Here is a 23,420-nt window from a genome sequence, read left to right as displayed (position 1 = left end):
ATAGTTAATCATATCGCGGTATGAAAACTTGAGCAGACTTCCTAGAGACTTTAAAGACACACAACCCGCAAATGAAACTCACAGCTCTCAGTTTGCTCTAAACTCATCTTTTTTATGAATCATTCTGAGCAAAAACAACATTAGAGGATTAACTGAATAGGCAAATTAATTCATTGCGTAGTATAATTCTGTCTCAGGTATAAGGTTAAATACTAACAGTATACAGTATACAGTTTTCTGTGGAGGCTTGTAAAATCAATTGATGTTTTAATATAAGACATATAATTAGGTTTATTTTAGAAAACCAATCAACCAAGGGTGAAAATGGCACCAAAGGAGAAAGTAATATTTTTAGATTGGATTTGCAGTAGGTGTTCCAATTAATTGTTATTAAAGGAGAAGTTCGGTTTTTTACACTTTAAGCCCATTTTCTGTAGTGTCCAGGATGAAATCGAATGATCGACACCAAAATTTTGACAATTGCTCCTGTCTCTGCTTTTTGGCTCATTTAGAATCAACCCCTGGCTGCTTTAGAATGGCTAGCATAGAGCATGTCCGATAATGTCCTTAAAACAACCTTAAACGTTCTTTTTTTCCAAATATGCTACTCACCGGGTCGTCAGCGCTGTTCAATGACGTTCCAAAAAAAGTTTCGTGAAGAAAAAACGTTCCTGTAGTGTTTTATTTAGCATTTTGTAAATCCCATTGAGTTCTGTAGGAATAGTCAATATTCCGCTGCCACCGGAAACGGAAATGGGGCCTGTTTACACAGTTGTAGTCTTTTCGCTTCACCCTGCGTACTCCGACGTCGATGTGCTAACGTCTCTGTTAAACACTTTAAAAAACTCTGAAAATGGAATACGAAAGGTGGATTCTTGATTCTCGACGTCGGAGTACACAGAGTGAAGCGAAAAGACTACAACTGTGTAAACAGGCTCCATTTCCGTTTCCGGTGGCAGCGGAATATTGACTATTCCTACAGAACTCAATGGGGTTTACAAAATGCTAAATAAAACACTACAGGAACGTTTTTTCTTCACGAAACTTTTTTTGGAACGTCATTGAACAGTGCTGACGACACGGTGAGTAGCATATTTTAAAAAAATAACGTTTAAGGTTGTTTTAAGGACATTATCAGACATGCTCTATGTTAGCCATTCTAAAGCAGCCAGGGGTTGATTCTAAATGAGCCAAAAAGCAGAGACAGGACCAATAGGGGGTTTTCATGTGACGTCGCGCTCACGTGACTACTCAGCGCGTTCGCCATATTTTGGCAGGCAGCCTTAGGCAGTATTGACAGTGAAAAATGGTGAAATCGTGTGTAATTGTTGGTTGCACGGCCCGTGGAGGTGGAGATCAACGCTCTTTCTATCGCATACCAGCCGTAATCGTGAATCAATGTGAAAAAACAAAACAGCTATCTGAACAACGCCGTCACCTATGGCTGACACGGATATCCAGGTCCGATTTGGACGGTGTTAAGCTGGAACACGCCAGAGTCTGCAGTGCTCACTTTGTCACAGGTAATTAACTGTCAAGCATTTAAAACATGTAAGAATATATTAATAATAGGGCTTGGGCGTCATGACGTATTACTTTCCGTGGCCGCAATGTTGACTGCCTCCGCCGCCGCTACTCAGACTACTGCCTATGACTACCGCGTACTGGACTCCCTCTCTCTGCCGTGTTTTAATTTGATTAATTTCACCTTAACTTGATTTCAACCAGCGGGAAAAGGCTCAAATATGTGAGAAACCCGGAGGGTTTAGGGAGGTTTGGCAGTTAACGTTACTAACCAAACCTTTGAAACACATAGCAGCTAGTTAAAAGTACATTACATGCCTGAGTGGTTGTTAGCACTAACGGTTAGCACTGTTTGCTGGCTTTATGAGCTGCAGCTCCTGAACCCATCCATTCGTAAACTGCACATGAGACTCCAAGGACTTGTAGCTTTGGAACTGTTCGCGCACCGCCGGCCGTTAGCCACCTAGCATAGCGAGCCCTGCGTCGGATTGTTTACATTTTTACCATCTTATTAAAACTCACCCGTCCACGTATGATGGCGATTTCCTTCATGTACATCACTTCGACATCTCGTACCCAACCAGATGTGAACTGGTTGTGAGCCTCTAGACCCTTGTACGCTCTCATTTCCTCCAGAGTGTGTAGAGGGTTTTCACTGAACACCGGGTAATGAACTATGTTACCGTGCTCTACATTTGGCCAATCATCTGGATTAGTGCTAAACAAGGCACCGTGGAGGGCATAGGGGTCCATATGGTCGATCACGGAACATTTCCTCAGATATGTTCCATGATCTGGTGGCTCTAGCGTGCTGGCGTACTTATCTATTCGCGACATGATATATTTAATATACGATAATATGCCACCCAAGATGGCGGACCGGGAGCTGGCCAGTGACGTCACTGAAAACCCCCTATTGTCAAAATTTTGGTGTCCTTCATTCGATTTCATCCTGGACACTACAGAAAATGGGCTTAAAGTGTAAAAAACCGAACTTCTCCTTTAAAACGGTATTTGCTTTGCAAGACCGAACATCAAAGTTGTTGAAGGTTGAATTAAATTTAATAACTGACCAGTGTCTTGCATGTTCTCTGTTTTGTAACCAACTTACTGTAGCCATATTTTCGCCATGTCTGGACCTTGACAACTTATTTGTATTTAAGGAAAGTCTGATACATTTTGGAAAAACGCTTGTAAAGAGGATACAAAGAACTTTAATGTCTACAAATGTCTGTATTCAGCTAATTTCTAATTTGTTTAGTATTTTTTTTCTTTCTTCCATTCTCCCCTTTCTTTTCCAACTCTAAAGACCCTCAGTCCTCAGTTGTTCAGACTAAGTGTGCAGTGCCTTGTTTCAGTTGCCAAAGCTTTGCCTCCTGACTATGTAGAGCCAGGCTGTTTGTCTCAAATGGAGGGAATAACCTCATTGGAGAGCGGATATTTTGACCTCCAACCTGTAGACACATCAAAGTAAGAAATGGCAGAAATAGTTGTCATTTAGTGACAAGAATCCTCCAGCTAACCCAATTTGATTCTGTGTTTTATCTCCTCTAACTAGTGTCTCTGTTCCTGAAAGACTTGATTTTGTGGTTAACAAGTATGCAGAGCACACTCACGAGAAATGGTCTCTGGAGAAGGTAATATCTTAGTGACTGATTATCAGATCTGCATTGCTTGGCAAAAATTAGGGAGCTGATAACACACCATAGGGCCCTGTCACACCTTGCCGATTTAGCCAGCATATGTCTGACGTCCCAGAATTTCCTAAAACGCTGTTATACACTGAACTTTCTATGTATTTTTTCAATTTTAGGCGTATACATAGTGTATTCATATGAGTCCAGAACTAATGTCCAAGGACAGCCTAACTTATGCATAATGTACAGCAGCGTAATGCATTACGAAGCATCAGTTAAAGCTGCTTCCCTAAGGCGTATCACCACTCCTGAGGGGAGCAGCAATGCACCCGGAGGTGGCTGTTCTGCATAAAAAGATGTCTTTGATCACACTATTAACCTAACTGCTGTTTACCGCCCGCCCCAAAAAAAGGAATTAGTAAAAAGAAAAAGAAAGAAAGAAAGTTTGCAGTCGCAGCAGATTCAGCATCATGTCTGCTAGAAAGATTGTTGGTCTTGTCCATGAACGGTGGCAGGATCCATCACACTCACCTTCTCGCTTCACCTATGATAGGGATGATGTCTGGAGGAGAACTGACAGTTTCCTCGTGTAAACCCCCTTTTATACCAAAACACTGCCAATACATCATTATGCAGTAGCCGAAAGTTAGAAACACGTCGTCTGGAACACATCAAATACATTGATATGCGTTGGAGACAGTTTCTTAATAAGTTATGTATCAGTTATGCACACATTACTCAGATTTCGGATAAGCTAGACGCCGCGACTTATGAGTAACTTACACTAAACGTATGTCAATGATCTTATAACTTACCTGTAACTTATGCCCCATGTATGGTGTACGCTGGCTTGCCGTATGTCAACTTGTGCCCACGTGTTTTAGCGTGCTCATGACTTATACAAAATGTAACAATAACTTATCCAATGTATTACAGTGTTTTTGCAAGATTTTTCGTATGTCAGGCATATGCTGGCTAAATCGTCAAGGTGTGACCTGCGCTTTATTAGTCTGGCATTTAGTGTTGCAAGACTCCTCATAACAGTGTACAGTTTCCCAACAGTTTGCCAATGGCTGGGTACATGGGGAGCAGCTATGTGAAAACACCAAGGTTCATCCTCTCCTGAAGCCATACAGGGCTCTGGCTGAGAAGGTAGAAATGTCATAAATAAATGAAATGTCATATTTAGATAATACACACTTTGAACTGACTGATCCCAGGAAGACTTGCATACAAAATGTATAGGCTGTAATATAAAACATTAGGCCCAACAAATTGGTTTTAAGTGACTACCTTTATGCTATACAGGAAAAGGATGCATATCGCTGGTCCATCAAAGAGACGATAAAGAGTATGTTGGCCTTTGGATGGACCATAGAACGTACCAAAGAAGGAGATGCATTCGGCATACATGCCTGTGCTCGCAGGGTCTCTCAGTCCGGTCAGGTGTGTCTACCAACCTGCAATATTAACCTATAAGCTTTAGGCTCTTTGCAGTGAGAACACAGCCATTAATCTTTTGTTTCTGTAGCTTTCGTTTGAAGGAGCATCTACCTTTAGCCCTAAACCTTTGGACATGAGCAGCATCACCTTATCATGGGAACAGTGTGTAAGTCCTGTGTTGTTATTTACTCTTTTTAAACACCAAAAGTTCAAGTTTGCATTGAAGTTCTGTTATTTAAGAATTACATAAACACTTTTTGGTAGCAAATTATTTCAAAATTTTTAGATTCTGTCCAAAATAAATGCCAATTCTAAGGTTTTTTTGGGGGAATTTTTGTGCACACACTCAAAAAATGTCTTTACAAATACTATTATTTGTAGTACGAGCCACTGTCTTACTGAAAGTTAAAGCTCAGTGTATCTGAACCTCAGAGTTTTTTTTAAAAGTATTCCCTTAAACTCTGGCCATTTCTCTATCATTGCCCACATTCCCCTTGCAGCATGAATCCAAGTTGGGATGATGTCTTCAGAGTGATTTTCTCCATGCAGATTTTTGATTGCTGGCCAAAAACATATGTGGTTTAATCTGACCAGACGATCTTTTCCCAAGTTTGCTGTGTTCTGCAGGGCATGGGAAGTGTTAAAACAGTAACTCCTGTGGCTTTCTCTTAAAATGTCTTTTTCCCGTCCTGTTATAGAGCCCATATATGTAAGAAAAGTAGTTGGGTGATTCTCTGAATTCGGTGCACTTTGTGTCCCCAAAGGTTTACCTCAAAGATTTTTATATAAGGTAGACAATAAAGAGAATTTAAAAAGAACAGATTGAAAGATCCATGTGTCTCTGCTTTATAACACACATCCATATCCTAAAATTTAAATTTTTAAAGATTTTATGGGCTGCAGAAGATCAGAGGTAAGTGAGATGAGCATGTCCCCTCGCACCTAAAGTACTTTTTCACTGAATGTAAAACAAATAAAATAGCTAGAAAAATCTTTTTTTTTTCTGCTAAAATTATTATTTGCATGTTTACTCAAAGCTGAATAAAAGAAATATGAGAAAAATAAACAAATTATTGACAAAATAGCACTATTTGATCATGTCCCTCAGTTTTTGTTCAACCCCGTAACGGCAAACCAATGTCCCCTTTTTTAAAATATTGGTTCAGTCCAACTTCAACCACACACAGGAAGTGACATCACTTAAGTCTTTTCCCTCTCAAACTGTGAAGGGAGGTAAGTGTAGGCTTACTATCTCACCTACATTTCATAATTTTTATCCATAAATTAGCATCGTCAACCTCAACCTTTCAACACTGTTACATGTATAAATGATATTTAATATTGTTTGGGAAAAATAAAACAATTATCTTTGAAAAATACTTGAATTTCTTGTTTTCCACATGCCATAAGCTACACCATACTGCTAGCTAATGTGGACTTATAACTACTTTTAGCTTTAATCTTCAACCCTGTAACATTCAACCCCGTAACAAAAAACATTGTTACGGGGTTGAAGTTTGTTCTGTTGTTAAGCAAGTCAGTCTCTTTTCTCTAAATGTTATTTCATACATTATTTTCAGATATCTGATGGCTAAATCAAATGCAGAGAGGCAAAGAGAATACAGGGTGAGAAGAAATGCAGATTCACAGAGAAGAGAAGAATACCTCAGGAAAGAGCGTGAGCGATGGAAAAAAGATAGAGAAGCAGGGAAAAAGAAATCAATCAGTGACCTGAGTAAGAGAGCTCAAAGACGTAAGCGGAGGGAGTGGCGGAAAGCTAAGGAGCGACAGAAAAGGAAGGCTGAGATTGAAAATGTTGGGTCTGCCTCTCTAACCCCTCCACATACTCCTGAATGTGACTTTCAAGATGAAGTCCAAGCCAGACCAGGGTCCTCACGGTGAGGGAAATATAGTTTGAAGTATAGTTGACTTTAATGATGATAGTTTTAGAAACACTACTTTTTACTCTGCTTTATACATGACTAATATGTTTGTTGTAGCAGTTCCTAAGAAATGACAATTTGTAACATGGAAGCTATGGTTTATTGCTTTTAGAACACCCCCCCCCTCACACACACACACACACACACACACACACACACATATACATACATATATATATATAAACACACACATATAAATATATAAATAAACACACACATATATATTAAGCCTTGTGGTCAGTCATTGCACCATAATTGCTATGTCTCTAGTCATGTAACTACTAATATGCAGAACTAATGATTTCTTTTCCATTTATTGTATGGTTTCATTTTAGTCATTCAGCAGGCAAGAAAGTATCCAGAAAAGCAAGAGACAAACTGCGCAAAGAAATAGAAGAACTAAAAAGGAAACTCAAACATCAGAAAAAGCTCAAAGAAAAATATAAAAAAAGACTCCAGCGAGCAACTAAGAATAAAGATTCTCCAAGATCCAAAGTTTGTCAGTTGCTGAAAAACTGTACTGTGAACAGCAAGGTGAGGAAAACTTTACTGCACCATGAAGCCATAATTTGTGACATCAGGAGGAAGTACAAGAATGCCAGATATGAAAAAGGAAAAAAAAAAGTTGCAGAGGTGGTTGTTGGGAAGATAGTCAAGAAATACAGGCTGCAGAGTTGGTCTGAGAAAATACTGGGCTTTTCAAGGAAGCGTAGGACCTTGTGTGAAAATGAAGACCTGAGTACTAACTTCATGAGACAAACTTATAACAGGTACACTGATAAATCCCTGGTGAGCAAGGTGAAGACATTCTTCACAAGAGATGATGTGAGTCGGATGACGACAGGGAAAAAGCAAACCATAACAAAGAAGAAAATTAAAATGCAAAAAAGATTCCTTGTTGACACTATGAAAAACCTTCACAGGAGGTTTCTGGTAGAAAACAACACCAGTCACATTTCCTATGCCTCATTTAGCCGGCTGCGACCCTTTTGGGTTGTCCACCCCTCCCTCTCAGACCGTGACACATGCCAGTGCAGGTTACATGAAAACCTGGGCTTTCTGGCTGACAAGCTTTATCAGCTTAAGATAATTGGAACTTCAAATTTGGAGAGCCTCACAGAATTCATCTGTTGCAACATTGGGAGCAAAGCTTGCATGTATGGAGAGTGTGAAGAATGCAAGAACAGAATCGTTCCCCTCTCAAGCTCATATAATAGTGCAGAGAAGGTGACATATATGCAGTGGGCAACAGAAGACAAGACAAAATCCAGTGACAAAGAGAGCTCAGTCACAAAAATAACTGTAAAAAAAACTATTGAGAGCAGTCAGGAGGACCTTGTAGAAAAGTTCCACACATATCTCACTAAGTTTAAGAGGCATTTCTTCAATATCAGGCAGCAGTATGCCTACTACCGTCAACTGCGCAACTGCATGGGCAATGATGAGTGCCTTATTCACATTGACTTTTCTGAAAACTTTGCTTGTAAATACAGCACTGAAATACAGTCAGTGCACTTTGGATCATCACACCAACAGGCCACTCTTCACACAGGGGTCATCTATGTCGGTGGAACCCAAGAACCAACTTGCTTTTCCTCCATCTCACCATCAAAACACAAGAGCCCAGCTGCCATATGGGAACATTTGAAACCTGCACTGGACTATGTGCAGACTTCACACCCAGAAGTGTGTGTTGTGCACTTCTTTAGTGATGGCCCCTGTACACAGTACAGGCAAAAGGGAAACTTTTTTCTCTTCAGTACAGAGCTTCACAAAAGAGGACTTAAAGGGACCTGGAATTTTTTTGAGTCCAGTCATGGTAAAGGAGCACCAGATGGTGTTGGTGCTGCCTTAAAGAGATCAGCAGACAACCTCATCAGCCATGGCCGAGACATCAAAGATGCACATGAGCTCTTCAAGGCCCTCTCCGAGACAGACACTTCAATCAAATTGTATTTTATTGAAGAAGAAGCTGTTGAGGAGGCGCTGCAAAGGATGACGCCCAACATTCCACCAGTCCCAGGAACCATGCGCATCCATCAGGTGGTCACTGTTGCGAGTGGAGAGATAACATCACGAGATGTCAGCTGCATGTGCTCCACTTATGGAAAGCTGAAATGTGAATGCTGGAACACAAAGCATGTCAGCCTTGTCAGGAACGTCCCAGCTACTGTGCCACAAGAGCGGGAACAAATCAATTGGGATGACCCAAGGCTAATTGGAGAGTGGTGTGTGCTCACTTATGACAAAGCATTCTATCCAGGAGTGATCCTTGCCACAGATGAAACAGATGTACAAGTTAAATGCATGCACCATGCTGGAAAAACCAAAAACAGGTACTTTTGGCCTCTTCAGGAGGATGTACTGTGGTATCCGTTTGATGACGTACTTGAGCTCATTCCAGCTCCTCAGCCTGTGACAGGGCGTGATTCGCGACACATGCAAATTGAGAAAGAGATCTGGAAAAGACTGATTGAAAGATGAAAGAATTGGAGGAATTTTCTTGGGTGCTACTCTTTTCTCATCAGATCTGTTGTTACAACAGATGAGATTTGTTCAACAAACATGAGTTTGCTTTTTTGACTTTGTTCATCAAATATGAGTTCAATGTATGATTTTAAAAATAGTAATGTTTCTTGTTAAGAGTGTAACTGTGTTATTACTCTCCTGATGAGTAATTTTACATTGATACTTGTCAGGATAATTTCTTTTTGTAAGACAAACTTGAAACTGATCTTACATCGCTCACAGTTTTGTCTGTCACTTCAGTGTTCCTCAGAGTTGTCAAGGCTACTTACAATGAAATGCTTGTGCCTGGTCACATCTGTCCTCTTAAGAAGTGAAAACCGGAACTGTCAGTGATGTAAGATCAGTTTCATGTTTGTTCTTCTTCTTCTTACAAAAAGAAAATGTTCTGATTATTAAATTGTAGACAAAGTTAGCACTGTTATTGTGTTGCATTGTTAAACGGATTTGAGAGAGAGATTTTGCTTACAGCATTCAGCCTATACTGTTTATCTAAATCATTTATAAAGAATATTAAATATTACATCCAAAATGTTTCTTTTCTCATTTGTTTTAATGCATTAAATTCAATTTAAATGTGATTAAATGTTTTGTGATTCTTTCAACCCTGTTACAGTGTGAGCCACCCTGTTACAATGTGTTCAACCCTGTTACTTAATACATTTTCAGACTTTTTGTGATAATAATAACAAATATGAGATAAATGCTAGCTGAACTGTCTGTAAAGTTCAGAGGACAAAAGAGAAAATATATGAAAACTTAATCTGGTGTTTACGTTAAAGTATATTTTTGTGATTAATGAAGACTGTAGGTATATAAAGAGGCCATATCATACCTGACAGTCACAAATGATTATTTACAATAAAAAAAAATCTACTTATAATTAGTTATTTTATATAAGGGACAAGTGATTACTAAGGCACTGGAAGAATTGGTTTGAATATGTTTTGGGATTGTACCAACACAGAAATTCAATTGTCCCGTTACAGGGTTGAATTTAAAACAACATATGTGACAAAAAAATTGAGAATAATCTTTGAGATTATATGCCTAAGGTGGGAAAACATATTTTCTCAGAAGTTAAAATAGTCCTAAATCAGACACCATGATCAAAAGCAGAATTTTGTGTTGCATTTTTTTCAGTAATCACAAGATCAAAAGTGCACCGAATTCAGAGAATCACCCAGTTACCCTTTCAACAGACATGAGCTATGGATTTCTGCAACTGCTCTTTTCAGAAGTTTTGAAATCCTTCTGCAACTAATGCCATCATTAAGGTTGCGAAGGTCTCGAAAAAGCTCTTTACTTTTACCTATCATTAGATGTTTCTTATGCGATAGAGACACTTTTTTTAGGCCATCATTTTGGACTAAACCAGCTGATTTGAGCTGACAAGGGGCAGGATTGGTCTCTAATTACTGAAGGATTTCAGCTGGTGTCTTTGCGTTCCATGCGATTTTGCACCTTATTTTCTACACGTGATCAGTACTTTTCCCTGTGCCATTTTACATTATCATACATGATTAAATTTCTGAACATCAGTGGTTTGATTTTCTTGTATGTGTGGATTGCATGGATTATTACCTCTAGAAAAACACTTATTGAGAAAAATATATATTTATAATTTTATATATATATATATATATATATATATATATATATACCACCATTTTTGGCTTATAAAAACAACACAAGAAATCTAAATGTGATGTACCTATAGTTATTTAGTCACTACCCTGCCACAAAAAAAAAAAAAAAAGGGTAACGATGTTTTCAGATGTTACTTAATGGGTATTTAAAGTCCATAATGTAATTGATTAGATTTCAGTATAAACAAATCTGTTTTGTGAAGACCTTACAGGTTAGTCAGTTAGTCAACAAACAACATCACGAGCATTATAACTTAAACTTTAAATACATTTAAACTTTAAGTTATAATTGGACAACATTGGAAAAAGTCCAGGAGGGTTGATTTGTTTTGCAGGAAAAAGGGTTGTCTGTTAAACAACAATAATCTTGTTGTCTTTAGGCTATGGCTGAACAGTTGGCTGAAAACTACCATAATGCCTGGGCTAAGACTAAAAAGATGGAACTTGAAAGGAAAGGTACTGTACCATTGGTGTAAATCATCTACATCTCTTTTACTCCTGGCCTACAATATTGTAATGTTTTCACTACATTTGCCCTCGCAGCGGGAGGTAATTCCATGCTGGTGCCATATGATGCTCTGACTGCCAAGGAGAAGACCAAGTTCAGGCAAAAAGCTCAGGAAATACTGAAGTTCCTTTTGCTCCATGGCTACACTGTGTGGAGGTAGGTACCAGCCAGGTTGATTATGACTGGGAAAATATGACCTGGATAACTTGAATCTACTAACTTTAATAATTCACACGTCTTTTCTCTTTCTTCTACTGAAAAACTCCAATAAAAAAAATAATAATAAGAAAAATTTGGGATAATGATGTTTGGCACATTCCTTATAGGGATCGAAAAGCCATGGAAATGGACTTCCCTCCAACTGCAAATTGCTTTGGACACATTTTCATCCAAAGGATGCTGTATTACACTGAGGAGGCTCAAGAGAACATGCTAAAGTTTGGTAACACATTTTTACATATAAATTTCAAGACCTTACAAAACAATCACAACTCATCAACAAACTACAAGTAATTTGTGGATATTCTTTTTGATACCACACATTTGTGGGCAATTCAAATCACTACATATTGTAGGTGAACCCTAAATCACTTAGGCTACATTTGTTGTATGCAGATCAGATCATGTTTCCTTCAACAATACTCACATTACTGTTTAATGTTCAAGTAGCTCTTGTTTTTAAGGTTTTCTTCTGTGGATCCAATCTTTATTATCTCTCAAGGACCAATTTTAATCATTTTAACTCATTTTAATATTTTGCTGTATTTGGTTTGTGACTATATTCACTTCCTAAAGATAAGAAATATATTTAGATCTGAATTAATGAAAATTAAGTCAGAGTACACAGCAAAAGGTTGATAGAGTTAAGTAGGAAACATTACATTTGGGCACCAGTAAACAATACAAAAGAGAAAAAAATGAATGGCGTAGTAGCTCACAAGCTGAAGATTTTATTACATTGTTCCAGTGAAGAGAAAGTCATGACAAATGCTGTCTAAGTGCAATGGCCTTGAGACATAATGGACTGACACTCTATCTTGGGATTTTAAAAACCCTCTAGTTTAAAACAACACTAAGTATCTTTTCAACCCCCAGTTACTCAGTCAGCTTAAGGCATGTTTTAGGGTCTCTATGCTCCAGTTAGCCATTAATTGATTACTAAATTAGTTGACGATTATTTCAATGATAGAATAATCTCGATTAATCCGATTAATTATTTATATGCTATTTATCTTTCACACAGCCATTGGAAAAATAAATCTAGTTCAATCCAACTGCAGGGAACCGGGAGATCTGGATTTTGCCACTATATTGTCTTTTCCACACTGGTCCTTGTGGGAAATGTTGTCCACTGGGGGGAGTAAAAATTGACCAAAACTTAAAGTTGTTTAGTAGTCCTTTAATTGTTATGCTGCGTTCACACCGGACGCAGCAGGCGCGACAGAAGCAGCGAGTTTACATGCAAAGTCAATGGTTGACGTGCGTCAAGGTGCAGCAAAAGGTCCCGCGGCGCGTTTTGAGCAGCAGGCGCAGCGCATCTGAGCAGCTGAAGCAACGCGTCAGGCGCGTTTCAGCATCTGACGCGCGTGGCGCGCCGCAAACGCGCCGCTGCTCGAGATGGAAAAATTTTTCTTTTGCTGCTCGACGCGCCGCATCAACCAATCAGAGAAGCTGATCTGGGAGTTGGCAGGGAGAGAGACAAAGCACTGATGATACAGAGCGCTATGATCACCCCTCTGAAACAGTTTATTGACGCATAAATTAACTTAAAATGCAGAAATCTGCCCGCAGAATATGTTAGCTTTTTTTATCCTGCTGCTTGCAGTTTGGATTATTTAGATGAAAAACACCTACAAGCCGCCGCGGTGAATCGCGAGGAGGCGACCCGGCCAGAGGCTGCTGTTGAAGGGATTCTTACTGTCGGCGCACCGCTGGTATGTGGGGGGTCTGAGCGGCTGCAACAGAAATAACATTGGAAGGCAGGATTGTAATCTGGATTAACTGACTGCACTGATGAAGTTTTCAGGTGTATTTTCTCACTTAAAAACATATTAAAACGACTTTATTCCCACTGATCACAGCAAATATAGCTGAAAGGAAGAGAAAGGATAGTGAAGCTCCGCCCAACGCGCGTCAGACACACTTTTGCACCGCGCAGCTAGAGCAGCAAAGCTGCTTCAGCCGCACGTCAGAACTAACTGGTACAAGCAGCAAAAATTAAGCAGCAGACGCGATTTTGCTGCTCTTGCTGCGTCCGGTGTAAACGTAGTATTACATACAAGTGGGATAAGCAATGCAATATAAAAACATAAATTGTGGGGCACCTTCCTTCTTTAAAAAGATGGCTTTGATAACTGTGTTTTAAATGTATCTCCTTTGCCAAACTATGAAGTTGTAATTTGGAAGAAAATTTCAGAAAACTTTCCAGAGATTTTCTCAGAAGTTTTGGAATTTTGAAAAACTCTTCCCAATGGAAAAGGTTAATGAGCATAACTAAATCTGTTAGACTTTCTAGTAAGTCGGGGGCAGTTGGACAAATTATTATATCTTAATATACGCATTGACTTTTCTTCATTCTTCCATTCAAAATTATACAATAAATGAACACTACATTATATTTGGCATTAGAAAATCTTTAGAATAGCCAAACAACAAAAATTGCCTAAAAAACATCTTGTTACTTTTGTACAGAAAAATCAGCATGGAAAATGCTATCTGGTGTGGTACTAATCTTGTAATAACTACAGTAGCTTTAAGCACCTGACTCATCAGCTGACAGTCTGCTATATTAGTATATATTTCGGTAAGATATTTGTGGGTTATACGTCAATACTTAAATTTGAAAAAAAAATTTCAGAAAAAAATTTAGTTTTCTTTATTTATTTTAGTCCATTGGATCAAATGTGTGAGTTTAGCAGTCTTGATATGATCTCTGAATGTAATGCCGAAATGCACAGTGCTTATATTGACAGCATGGCCTTATATTCCTGCCTTAAACATAGTGTTGCATACATATGATTGGGGAAGGACAGCGATGATCACATTCAGTTGTATTCAATCTGCTTCTTTTAGTCAGAGGTTATACAAAAAGTACTTTTCCTTAATTATGATTTATAATACTTCCAGATATTCATTAAGGTGATTTGAAATTATTAAGAAAAAGTCTGTCTTCTTGGAAATCATATTAAAGTATAAGGAAATGGGAGGTGACTCAAAAAGGTCTGCTTTGTATTGTTTACTTGTCCTCCTTTTTTCTGGAATAGGAATGTTTTGGTTGGATTTTTCAGATTAATTAATCCTGCTGTGTTTATTTGCAGAGGTGATTCAAGCCAGAGGACAGATGTCTAAGGGGGAAAGGGCTCAGGATCAGCAGCCGATAATCTTTTTTCAAAAGGTTTGCCCTATTTCAATTGCACAAACACTGCTGATTTTTATCAATGCTATAAGAACCTCTGGTAGTGAATTAGTCCATTCTCAATTAAATTTTTCCAACAGCCTTTTATTTGTCCCTATTAGCCTTTTTTTTTCTAATTTCACTTATGACATCTAATTAGTTTTGTTAGATGGTTGCCATGGGCAACCCCAGTAAGCCAAACCCTTTGTGGCTGTGTAATTTGTTTAGCCATTTTGGAAATCCATGTGGGCGTTTCGATTGCCATCAGGACATAGATTAAAGCCTCCCACGCTGCTCTGCCTCCAAGGAGGCAGCAGGGAAATGGGTTTATTTTTCATTGTTGGGACCCCTGAGTCAGACCCAGTAAGGCAAGATTGTGAATAGTGATGCTTCTCATTCTTACTCCGAACCTTCCTCTTACACGCATGCAAGCAGGCTGGCATGTAGGTCTAATTATATCCGTCTGTCTGTTGAGAAGTTTTCAGCACTCACACATGCAGGGAATACCTATAAAGCAGTAAATTAGGAGCTACTTGATAAATTTACATGTATTAAATAGATCATTATTTAATCAACTGTCTGTCCTTGCTTGCAGGTTTTAAAGTGTTTAATCATATTGGGTTATAATAATAAACAAGCTACACATACTGTATTACCTAGCTCATAATTTCCTGAAATTCCTGTAATAATCAGTGAGTTTGATTGCAGTTGGTTAGTGTTTGCAAATGCTCCAAATATAGCTTAAGGTTGGTAAATATGGCATTAGGTTTGTTTCTCTTAACAAGACAATGTAGGTTTTTTTTCAAATCAGAACAATACATTAATACACTGTGTAGCCAATTATAAGGCAGATTTTATGTTTAAACATAGATGTTTATAAAACTCAGATATGAATATATCTGAATACTTAGGAAGTTAGTAAGTAAGGTTTTGAATTTCCTTGGAAAATATCTCTCTGTAGACAATTATTGGGCAACTATAATGCTCAATATGTTGAAGTAGTATGCAGCTAGAATAAAAAATGAGCATCTTCACATTTCACTAGTTTTTTTTCCCAATATAGTGAGAATATTGAACAGATAAAAATGTATACATTCTTTCACATGTCAAAAAAATAAATATGTGACCAACAAAGCCAATTTTTCTAAAAGGAAGGTCAGAAGTCTACCCTTCTTTAGCTATGTTTACATGGGCACCAGTAATCAGATTAAAGCCCTCATCAGATCACAATGTTTCCAATAAACATGTCAGACTGAAGATTCTAATCCGATTCGGTCTTTTGGGAAATAAATTTCCTTTCAATTGAGAGAGGTGTTTTTTTCCGATTGGCATTCCCATTAACTTCAAAATAAACACCTGTTCAGTTGTTTGGAGTAAAATAATCTCCATTGCACATGTGTGCAATGTCAGCATGACGTATTTCTCTTTACTAACCTTCATTCACTGGGTTCTGGTTTGTGGTGGAGAAGGTATCTCTGTAATACAGATAAACATGCCATCCTGCCTTCTACCCTGTAGCAAAGGAGCATTAGAATAAGGTACCGCTGAGCCTTCAACTAAAATAATCACCAAAAACAAAAGTATAATGTGAAAAACGTCCATAGTAAAAAAACAAAAACAAAAAACAACACATCATCATACGTGACTGAAGAACCGGAGTCAATCAAGTTCAATCAAGTTTATTTGTATAGCCCTTTACAATAGCCAAATGGTACCCAAAGTGCTTTACAACAAAGCCATAAAACAAAACATAACACATAGAAACATACAGAAGAACCGAAGTAAAAGAAATGTGTGGGACAGGCACAAAGAGTACCTAAGATTGAGGATGAAAGGATGAGTATTTGTTTGTTTATGAAACAGGAAGCTGTCAAAATGGTCATATGTTATATTTGTTCTGGATCTTCTTAGCCCCACACAGGGTCACGTCTATACCCCTGTACTGCACAGTAGATGATCTCAATACTTTGTCAAGGTTACTTTTGGATTCCAGAGATATTTTGAAGCAAAATGTTGGGGCTGACACACTTCTAGAACGTTTAACAAAAGTTTAACAAGGTATAATTCTGACTGGATTTCTCATCACTCTCACTATCAGGATTTGTAGATATCAATAAAAGTAGATTTCATAGCATTTAACTATTGTTAAAGAGGTATTACAGAGTTTTATCTTTAGGATGCGCTAGCCTCCGTTTAAGGGTTTGATTTGGCTTGAAATGTGGGATTTTGTGCTTGTAGAAAATCCTCTCGAGCTTTTCAGACACTCCAGCAACATAAGGGATTGTGATGTTTTTGCGTTTAATTTTCTCATCGCTATCTTCTGTTACATGTCTTTTGGATTTCCTTGCTGATCTACTTATCTACAGTAAATCTGCAAATCTAGAAATTATCAAAGGCTCAGAGCATGCGGTCAAACAAAGATTTCACCAGATGTTTCTGTCTATTCCCATGAATAAGTTTAACAATAAGACAAACATTATGCTATTTAGCCCTTTAATGACACAAATTGTGTTTTGACATACTGTAACCAAACGGTAGCTAGATTGCTGTGTATTGGACACATTCTGATCTTCCAACACAGCAATTATGTCAAAATGACATCAAACCACGTTTCATACAGTCCAATAGTAGAGTTCTGGATGGCCTTGATGTCATTCCCAACACAATTTGGCAAATTTGTATTTCTTTCTAGCTCAACCAATTCTGTAAATGATCCAGACAGAATTATGACTAACAACATAATTATGATTAAACAACAGCTGTGGTGTCTCTGCTTGCTCTAAGCCTGTAAGTATATCTGACTCTTTACAGTTTACAAAAAAATCTACAATACACTAAAGCTTATGCAACCAGTTTTTGTTTAACAATCACTAAAATTGTTGATCTGTCATTTTATTATAATGTGTTTGTTAAAATAGCTGGGCAATTAATCAAAACTATTGATTTTTTTATAATGTTTTTTGTAAAAAATGAGAGCATTTGTGGTTATTCTTTATGTTCTCAGGTTGTTCTTCCTCTATTGGAGCAGTACGTAAAAAACCATCACCTATATTTCTTGTCCACTTCTCTGAACTCAAACGATAACAGAAGTCATGCCTCGAAAAAGGAAAAAGAGATGCTTTTGTGGTATGCATAACTTGTATCTAAAAACCATGGGGAAAAGAAATTCATATTTAATATAATTTCTTCCAGTTTTATAGGGCATTATTATACAGTAGTGTACATATGCTGTTATCTTGTAGCTTGTCACTCTTTCACTTAATTGTTTTTTCTTAAATCCAGTCTCTTCTGTAAGCTTTCTGCTTTGGTACGACACAGACTCTCCCTAATTGGTAAGAAACAACACTTGTTGAAACAATTATTTGCCTCACTATGTTTTCTCTGTGCTTGATATACTCTTGTATTCTAATGCCTTCTTCTTGACAGGCTGTCAAGAAGAAGGCACTGACTTTTGTATGGGGCTCTTTAGTTTATATATCTTCATGTGTTTTTGTCACTGAATTTGCATTCATAAAGTGCCTTATTTTGACATGATTTGAAACCAGCAGTGCTTTATGTCTTACCAGGAGATGAAGCTTCTGCCATCACAAGCTGTCTAAGCATCCTGGCTCAGGCTCTTGATGCAAGGTAGCTAGATGGCACTAATGTCACATTGCCTTAAATTTATCCTGTTCTGCCTTCAGTTTTATCAGTATTGCACTACCATGTCTGAGGCTAAGATGTATGGTGTAATTGAGCCAGAAATACACTGATGTTATCTGGTTGTGGTAGATATCACTTTTATTGCCTGCAGTCAACAATTTTAAATCATTTCATTGGAACATTTGTTCATCACAGGTTGTTGCCATAAAGGCTGATTAATTTCTTTACAGCTCTATAAGTATTTCACTTAACAAGCATGAGGGATCTCAGCTTAAAATGTTAGTCATCTGTCATTTTCAAAATATTGAGGTGTATCTCTCTAATTGGTGGAACTTCTTTATTATATAGATGTGTATTATATAGCAGCGTATTTTAAAGCAGAACTTTTATGAAAATATGACAAAATAATCAGGGGCTCCAACCTATTCCATCTGTCATTGCATTATATAAAAAATATAACCGTGGATGTCTGGGAGACAGTGATTCGCCTACCTGTTATGAATGCTGGCGTACCATAAAGAATAAATTATGAACAGTTTAGTCTGTGCCTTCAACTCCTTGCCCATAGGAAGATGTTACTTGGATTTAACCTAACGGAATATCTTCAGAACAGCTCCAAATGAAACAAAACTCATATGGGTGAGTAGAACTTGATGTAATAACGTAAAATCAAGGGCCCAATTTAAAAAAAAAAACGGCGTTCCCCTTTAAGGGAGCCGCTTGGCTTTAAAAGTTACACATAAAGCTTTCATTATACTGGGTGTCATGCATTTTTTTTTTCACTCTTTTTTCCTCCACCTAACTTTCCATTACCATGTTTGGTTACAACCCACAAACAGCCAGCTGCCTTACTTGTGATATCATGAGGCTTAACCTCCTTACTAAATGTCTCTGTGAATATGTGCTAAACAATTGTGAGTGTGCAGTCCATAATAGGGTCATAGCACAACAAATCTGTAATTAAATAAGTATTTAAATTGTTTGACCAACTGAATTTTGGATTTTAATAAGCTGCAAGCCACAGATATAGAATTTAAAGACCTAAAGTATGTTTATGACTGAAATGCATCCATATACTGGGTGATTTCATAGTTTTTAATGAATTTCTGAAATACAGCTGTCTTACATAAGATATTCGATTTAAATGTGCCGGACCATTTTTGTTTAGAGTGCATTAAGATTAAATATTAGATATGACACTTAGCTTTCCTTTGATATACTTTTCTCCTTTCTCTGCATCTAGAATATTGATGGCATCAGCTTCAGAGTCCATACAGAGTTCTCTGCATTCATTTTTTGAAGCAGCAGCAGCAGATTTGGAAATGACTGTGGAAAAAATATCAGAGACCTTGCCTCAGAGCAGGGGTCAGTTGTCAAGAGCTGTTGTCAGTGTCCTTAACTACACTACCTCCATTTTGATCCCAACACTTACATCACTCTTCCATCATATCGGCAATCAAAACCATGGAGTGGATGTTCTAGGTAATGAAAAATATTCTTTTCAGTACAGTAATTATCATTTCTAGTCAAAAACACAGACTTTCTCTACTTGTTTATTAAAAGCAGTTATTAGTAGTACTAATGTAAGTTTTTGTTATGTGCAGGGAGTTGTAGGAACATATTTTCCTTTTTTTGTAACATTTAAAATGTAAAAAAAAAATCATTAATTGCATCACCTTAGTTTTTCTTGCAGCTTCTCAAAAGAGGTTTCTGAGTTTTAAACATTAATGTTTGTCTTTGCAGTTGGTGGTATCCAGGTGTCATGTTATAAGATTTTAAACAGTCTTTACTCTCTGGGGACCAGTAACAGCATCTACATGGAGGGGTACTGTTCATCTTGTTTACATTTCATGTTTTTTCCATTGTTATATTTTTTTCATACGAGGAGCTTTTCAAAAATGTTAAGTCTTAGATATGATCATTTCACTACATTCTAATCACAAACTTCAAGGTATTTTTCAGGTTATTTTGTTATTCACCAACACAAAGTATTGTGTAACCACAAGTAAAAGAGGTTTAAAAGTTTCACAATTTTTGGCGGGAAATAATTAGAAAAGTTTGGCATTCATATGTATTTTGTACCTCTTATTCTGATATCTCTAAAATCTTTCTGCATGCAATCAGTTGCCCTTAAAAGTCGCTGCATTATACAATTAGTAACAACACTCATTTCAAAATATATGCCTAAAGTTTCAAGCTATCATCAAACTCTGCCATTTAGGGTTTTAATGTAGTAGTGGAGAGAGGTAGACCAAACCAAAAGTTTGTCAGAGTCTATATCTTTTAACAGCTGCAAGCTAAATAATTCTCTGCAATTTACTGGATTACTTATGAGGTGCCCCCAGGGACATAAATCAGAATTAACTTGCATATACACATATTAAATTACACTCTTCCATATAATATACTGAAAACCTCACACAAACACTAGTAAAAAGCTCTCACATAAACTAGTGAAAACATTTACCTCTTATATAATCTACTTAAAAGCTCTCATACAAAGTAGTGAGAACTGTTCATATAAACTGGTGAAAAGCTTTACCTTTCATACACACTACTAGAAAGCTTTCATATACACTATTAAAAAGCTCTCATATACACTATTAGAACGCTCTCATATACACTATTAGAAAGCTCTCATATACACTATTAGAACGCTCTCATATACACTATTAGAACGCTCTCATATACAGTATTAGAACGCTCTCATATACACTATTAGAAAGCTCTCATAAACACTATTAGAACGCTCTCATAAACACTATTAGAACGCTCTCATAAACACTATTAGAACGCTCTCATATACACTATTAGAAAGCTCTCATACACGCTACTAGAAAGCTCTCATATACACTTTTAGAATGCTCTCATATACACTATTAGAACGCTCTCATATACACTATTAGAAAGCTCTCATAAACACTATTAGAACGCTCTCATATACACTATTAGAACGCTCTCATAAACACTATTAGAACGCTCTCATAAACACTGTTAGAACGCTCTCATATACACTATTAGAAAGCTCTCATAAACACTATTAGAATGCTCTCATATACACTATTAGAACGCTCTCATATACACTATTAGAAAGCTCTCATAAACACTATTAGAATGCTCTCATATACACTATTAGAACGCTCTCATATACACTATTAGAACGCTCTCATAAACACTATTAGAACGCTCTCATATACACTATTAGAAAGCTCTCATAAACACTATTAGAATGCTCTCATATACACTATTAGAACGCTCTCATATACAGTATTAGAATGCTCTCATAAACACTATTAGAACGCTCTCATATACACTATTAGAAAGCTCTCATATACACTATTAGAACGCTCTCATATACACTATTAGAAAGCTCTCATAAACACTATTAGAATGCTCTCATATACACTATTAGAACGCTCTCATATACAGTATTAGAACGCTCTCATAAACACTATTAGAACGCTCTCATATACACTATTAGAAAGCTCTCATATACACTATTAGAAAGCTCTCATACACGCTACTAGAAAGCTCTCATACACGCTACTAGAAAGCTCTCATATACACTACTAGAAAGCTCTCATACACACTACTGAAAAGCTATTAGCGGATTTCAGTTGAAACGGAAGGTGTTTCAGTTGAAACGGAAGGTGTTTCAGTGAAACAGGAAGGACCGTCATTACACAGGAAGTTGTTTTAAACGGAGGTCATTCTGGCTAGCTCCGTACATTTTGTGCTATCTCCGGCCGAAATTGTATCAAATAAAATTATTGATTCATGCTCAGCTATCCGCTAAACAACTCACAGAAGCATGGGCATTACTCGACTTTATTTTTTATGTTTTTGCTTCAACAGAGATCCTTTTCCGGTGTTGTGCGAAATTCTGTTCCCATGTGAAAATCTGTTCCACCTGTGTCGGGAGCGCGCCGCGCATTGCAGCCACATAAGCGGATCTGATCATTTCCCAGGCCTTTCGGATCATTTCTTGGTTAAATAAAAAGTCGTAAAATTATACAAGGTTGAGACATTTAGTTTAATCAGCCGCTGTTGTTTACAAAATTGTAAAAAAAAAAAAATAAATGCGGTTTTCTTATGCTGTTTTGTGTTGTTATTTTAAACGCCAAGAGAATCAGTCTCTTTCCAAGTTTTTTCACTTCAGCCTGACAGAAATAAAAGTCAAGTCACCGAATACCAAATTTGTATTTATAATTTTTTATTACTGATATAAGATGATGGGAAGTGCCTGATAGCAGTTCCATAATATGGAAACAAATTAATTTAGCTGCAAATCTTAAACTGTGTTTATTCCTCTCTTCATCAACAACAAACCATCTGGATTCGGTGATATTTGAGCAATGTTTGCCTAAATTAAAGGAGGGGGACCATATATTTTAGCGTTCTAATAGTGTTTATGAGAGCGTTCTAATAGTGTATATGAGAGTGTTCTAATAGTGTTTATGAGAGCGTTCTAATAGTGTTTATGAGAGCGTTCTAATAGTGTATATGAGAGCTTTCTAATAGTGTATATGAGAGCGTTCTAATAGTGTTTATGAGAGCGTTCTAGTAGTGTATATGAGAGCTTTCTAATAGTGTATATGAGAGCGTTCTAATAGTGTATATGAGAGCGTTCTAATAGTGTATATGAGAGCGTTCTAATAGTGTTTATGAGAGCTTTCTAATAGTGTATATGAGAGCGTTCTAATAGTGTATATGAGAGCTTTCTAATAGTGTATATGAGAGCGTTCTAATAGTGTATATAAGAGCGTTCTAATAGTGTATGAGAGCATTCTAATACTGTATATGAGAGCGTTCTAATAGTGTATATGAGAGCTTTTTAATAGTGTATATGAAAGCTTTCTAGTAGTGTGTATGAAAGGTAAAGCTTTTCACCAGTTTATATGAACAGTTCTCACTACTTTGTATGAGAGCTTTTAAGTAGATTATATAAGATGTAAATGTTTTCACTAGTTTATGTGAGAGCTTTTTACTAGTGTTTGTGTGAGGTTTTCAGTATATTATATGGAAGAGTGTAATTTAATATGTGTATATGCAAGTTAATTCTGATTTATGTCCCTGGGGGCACCTCATAATTACTTTCCTAAAACATCATGCCAAAAGTAAACATCACAGATACTGAGGAGAGATCATATGGAT

General features: G+C 37.2%; 1 protein-coding gene across 1 annotated transcript in view; it reads left to right on the top strand.

Annotated features, from left to right (window-relative positions):
- Positions 1-23,420, top strand: part of ryr2b (ryanodine receptor 2b (cardiac)) — a 113,395-nt gene that overhangs the window by 42,219 nt on the left and 47,756 nt on the right. Inside the window, exons 53-66 of the mRNA XM_038293906.1 lie at positions 2,834-2,994; positions 3,083-3,161; positions 4,224-4,313; positions 4,470-4,607; positions 4,693-4,770; positions 11,103-11,178; positions 11,266-11,386; positions 11,557-11,672; positions 14,548-14,624; positions 17,629-17,750; positions 17,907-17,956; positions 18,191-18,251; positions 19,510-19,748; positions 20,010-20,091. Of these exons, the coding sequence (XP_038149834.1) occupies positions 2,834-2,994; positions 3,083-3,161; positions 4,224-4,313; positions 4,470-4,607; positions 4,693-4,770; positions 11,103-11,178; positions 11,266-11,386; positions 11,557-11,672; positions 14,548-14,624; positions 17,629-17,750; positions 17,907-17,956; positions 18,191-18,251; positions 19,510-19,748; positions 20,010-20,091 (1,490 nt within the window). The remainder of the gene's footprint in view (positions 1-2,833; positions 2,995-3,082; positions 3,162-4,223; positions 4,314-4,469; positions 4,608-4,692; positions 4,771-11,102; positions 11,179-11,265; positions 11,387-11,556; positions 11,673-14,547; positions 14,625-17,628; positions 17,751-17,906; positions 17,957-18,190; positions 18,252-19,509; positions 19,749-20,009; positions 20,092-23,420) is intronic.

The sequence above is a fragment of the Cyprinodon tularosa genome, unplaced genomic scaffold, assembly GCF_016077235.1.
Source record: "Cyprinodon tularosa strain WSP-4 unplaced genomic scaffold, ASM1607723v1 ctg331, whole genome shotgun sequence".
Taxonomy (NCBI): Eukaryota; Metazoa; Chordata; class Actinopteri; order Cyprinodontiformes; family Cyprinodontidae; genus Cyprinodon; species Cyprinodon tularosa.
Note: the sequence above shows the minus strand (reverse complement) of the source record. Positions and strands in the feature narration are given on the sequence as shown.